General features: G+C 40.7%; 2 protein-coding genes across 2 annotated transcripts; one reads left to right on the top strand and one right to left on the bottom strand.

The window, feature by feature from the left end:
• The first annotated feature begins 6 nt into the window (after positions 1-6).
• LOC111410897 (pentatricopeptide repeat-containing protein At4g32430, mitochondrial-like) lies at positions 7-2,660 on the top strand. The gene is made up of 2 exons (XM_023041496.1): positions 7-1,635; positions 2,586-2,660. The coding sequence occupies exon 1, from the start codon at positions 21-23 to the stop codon at positions 987-989; it is 969 nt and encodes a 322-aa protein (XP_022897264.1). The 5' UTR covers positions 7-20; the 3' UTR covers positions 990-1,635; positions 2,586-2,660.
• On the bottom strand, positions 2,290-3,835 carry LOC111410888 (glucan endo-1,3-beta-glucosidase-like). The gene has a single exon (XM_023041485.1). It carries the CDS (start codon positions 3,818-3,820, stop codon positions 2,432-2,434), a length of 1,389 nt encoding a protein of 462 aa, XP_022897253.1. The 5' UTR covers positions 3,821-3,835; the 3' UTR covers positions 2,290-2,431.
• Between the last annotated feature and the right edge of the window lie 8 nt (positions 3,836-3,843).

Below are 3,843 nucleotides of genomic sequence, written 5' to 3' on the forward strand. Positions count from 1 at the left end.
AGAATTTTTTGTCTGCCTCAATGGGATTACAACCAAACCATTATACATTTGGCAGTGTCTTAAATGCAGTTGCTTCATCTGAATCAATTTCTCTGAGGCAGGGCCAACGATTTCATGGTTATATAACGAAGCTTGGATTGGACACTGATCCGATTGTTTCAAGTGCTCTTCTTGACATGTATGCAAAGCGTGGGAGCATATATGAATCTCAAAAGATATTTAATGGGTTAGCTGAGAAAAGTCAAGTTGCTTGGACAGCTGTAATCTCCGCCCATGCAAGGCATGGGGACTATGAGTCAGTCATGAATTGTTACAAGGAGATGGTGAAGAGTGGTGTGAGACCTGACTCAATCACGTTCCTCTCTATATTAACAGCTTGTGGTCGAAAGGGGATGGTTGAAATGGGAATTGAAATATTCAATTCAATGGTTAATGAACATTCTATCGAACCACATCCCGAGCATTATTCTTGTATGGTAGATATGCTGGGCCGGACAGGGAGTCTTGATGCTGCTGAAGAGTTTGTAAATCGGATTCCTGGAGGACCAGGAATATCTGTTCTGCAAAGCTTACTTGGGGCTTGCAGGATTTACAGAAATGAGGAGATTGCTATGAGGGTGGCCGATGCTCTGATTGCTAAGGAACCTGAGGGTTCAGGTTCTTATGTATTGATGTCTAACTTGTTTGCAGAGAAGGGGAAGTGGGAGAATGTAGCTAAAATGAGGAAAATGATGAGAGATAGGAAAGTAACGAAAGAAATCGGCTTTAGTTGGGCAGATGTAGGCAATGTTGATGATTCCATATATATGCATGGATTTTCATCCGGGGACAAGTCTCACCCCTTGTCTGAGGAGATTTTTAGGATGTCAGAATTGCTAGGATCAGAAATGAAGTATTTAGAGATAGAGGATAAAGATCATTTACTATTTGATCGAAAGAGGCTGGAATCTCTAGAATCCTTTACTATGAATGGCCAAGTCATATTATAGTAATAGAAATTATTCAATATTATCTAGTTGGTTACAGCCTTTTATCTAGAATTGCTGCTGATAATTACTCGTGTTTGGGATGAACTACTGATAAAAATGCGACCTTCTGAGAAGACCAATGAAGATAAAGTGGTGGCTGAGAAGAATACTTTTCAAAAATGGTGGTAACACAGCCAGAGGTGTGGAGTTGTGAACGCTAAAGTAGAGAATGATACATATGAAAGCAATCAAGAAGAAACACCAAGAAATGGGTGCCAAGAGAGGGAAAACTCCGTGCACAGAGCAAGCAACCTTGAGCTATAGAGTATGGTGAGAACCTGGTTGGTTCAAAAGTGAAAGTTTGGTTGTGGACTGATCTTTATGCTTATGAAGAAGTTATTGAATCTATTTGTTCTGTTAAGAAGAAGAATGATGGGAATTGGTTAATATTGCTTTACGTGCCGAAAGAAGAAGAACATCACACGGATGTCCAGAGCTCGCCATTCTCAGAGCATTTAATTTTCGCTGATAAGATACCAAAGTTTAGAACGAGCCATTTGCTGTGATTCTAGCGATGTATGTTGCCGTTGGCATGGTGGAAGCAATGCATCTTATCGGGCTAATAAGTCTCAAGTGTCACACAAGTGGGAGTTGACAGTTGAGTCTGGTTAGTGCCACAAGTTCTGTTTAAATAAAATTGCACTCTTCTATTTTAATCATTACTTCATTTTGTGTCATTTATTTTAGTCCTCAATTCTTTCAATTTTATTGCGCTTGTAAGCGTTATTGCAGAAGTCAAATTTAACTAGAAATAAAGTCAAACCTTATTCTTAACCAAACGAGAAATTAAAGAGAATAGGAAAATTAAAACAAACTCATGTCCATCGTTCCTCCCTACCCCACCACCACCAGCACATTCCTCCGTGGCTACCGCCACCATCAACAGCTCCAGTCTAGCCCCCGACCACCCCGAAACCACAATATGCCAGTATGGAATTATCAGTGAAGCCTTCATTTCAAGTCTTGTATTTTACCGTTGTTTCATCCCAATTTTGGGGAAAATAATGCATTTTTGAATAGTAGATTTATGTAGAATGTGGTTAAAAATTAAAGAAAAGTTTTGAATTTACGTGTAATATTATTTTATTGAAGAATGTGTGATTGAAAATGAGTTTTGAAAAAATGAATTTTTAGAAGCAAGGAAATCAAACAAGGGCAAGAACACAAATGCAGCACAATTAAACAAAATCTGTGAGCAAAGAAAAGCATGGAAAGGGCAAAAAAATTCTTCAGTTTCTTATTCAAGAATTAAAAAAAAAAATAAAGAACAAGAATGAATTAAATTTTCAGACAAGTGTTCAGTTACATCAATTGAAAGACTGCATATTATCCCAAAACTAGTGAGGATGACAACCTAATGCATATAAATAACTAATTTCTTCTTTTGCTCCTTAATAGCTGATTTAAGACACATAAATGCATGGCCCATTACTTGGATCTGAAGCTGTGATAGCACCAGTGTTTCGGAAATCACAGTTGAAATTATTACGTCCTTCTTTTTGATAGTAAACATTCATGATATAAGATGCATGAGCCCTGACTGTGTTGGGATTGAAGCAGGCACCACCAGGTTGAATTGGCTTGCAATCGAACCCTTGGCTGCAAACATAGTCGATATTGGCTTGTAATGCCGTGTCAGTGGCCGATGCTTTCGCCATGCACCATTTTTTCCCGGCCTGCGGTTTTGGTTTTGGAGTGGCTGGTGCTGGCAATGCTGGTCTGGGAACAGGCTTTGCAGTGGCTGCTCCTCCGCGCATGATGCCAATGTCATACACTGCGCTAAAATCCGGCCGGAATAGCCCGAAATTTCTTTCGGCTGTGGAACCTGTTTTTTGATTCTCATTGAAGAGTGCAAATATGTATGTCTCAAACTTCTTTCTAGGCAGCAATGGCGTCCCTTGTCCTGAGTTGTACTTTTGCAACAAGCCTCCATTGTAGGAAGCTGCATTTGGGACTGTGCATTTTGGCTCGAATACCTCACCTTGAGACGACCAACCGGTCTCCCCCACGACAATTTCCACATCTCCATATCCCAGTTTCTTCATCGATATGAACACAGCATCCACCAACATGTCGAACATGTTGGTGTAAGTCCTTCTCGTGAACCTGTCGTATACGCCTTTGTTGGGCCTAAAGAGTGCAAAGTTTGCAAGTTCTGGGCTGTATCCAAAATATGGGTATGGATTAACCATAAAAGGAGATCTTGTTTCCCTCAAAAATTGCAGCATTGGGGCCAAAACACCCTTGTCCCAACCGGGTCTGAACTTGGCCAAACTAGGTGGTTGGGATGACTCGAGAATGGCCAATGAATGTGCTGTCGTAACACGAATATCGCGTAATCCGGAACGCACGAGAGCCTTGTGAAGTGTCTTCATTGCAGCAACAAGGTTGTCTCGTAAATTTTGAGGACCCCAATGTAGGATTTCATTGCCTAGGAGGATGTAATTGATTTTAGTCTGTGGGTAGAATGGCTTGATGTTGGCATCCACCCATCTTCGAGCATACCGGACGTTGGTAAGGTTCGGTATTTCACCGTTAGGCACGGTAACCGAGACGAAGATTCCGGTGTTGGCAAATGCCCGGAGGATGTCTGGATTTACGTCAAAAATCTTGACTCGATCGATGATGGTCTTGTCTTTGATGAATTGAGCAACTTGAGCAGGAGGTGGGAGGTTATCTCCAAGGGTGCCATAATTGACACCAATAGAATGCACAGAATTAAAGTGGTGTAGGACAAGAGAGGATAAAAATAAAAGGGCACAGAATGAAGAATGTTTCTTTAACACCTCCATTCTGATTATTAAAAAAAAAAAAA

Source organism: Olea europaea, chromosome 2 (assembly GCF_002742605.1).
Source record: "Olea europaea var. sylvestris chromosome 2, O_europaea_v1, whole genome shotgun sequence".
Lineage (NCBI taxonomy): Eukaryota > Viridiplantae > Streptophyta > Magnoliopsida > Lamiales > Oleaceae > Olea > Olea europaea.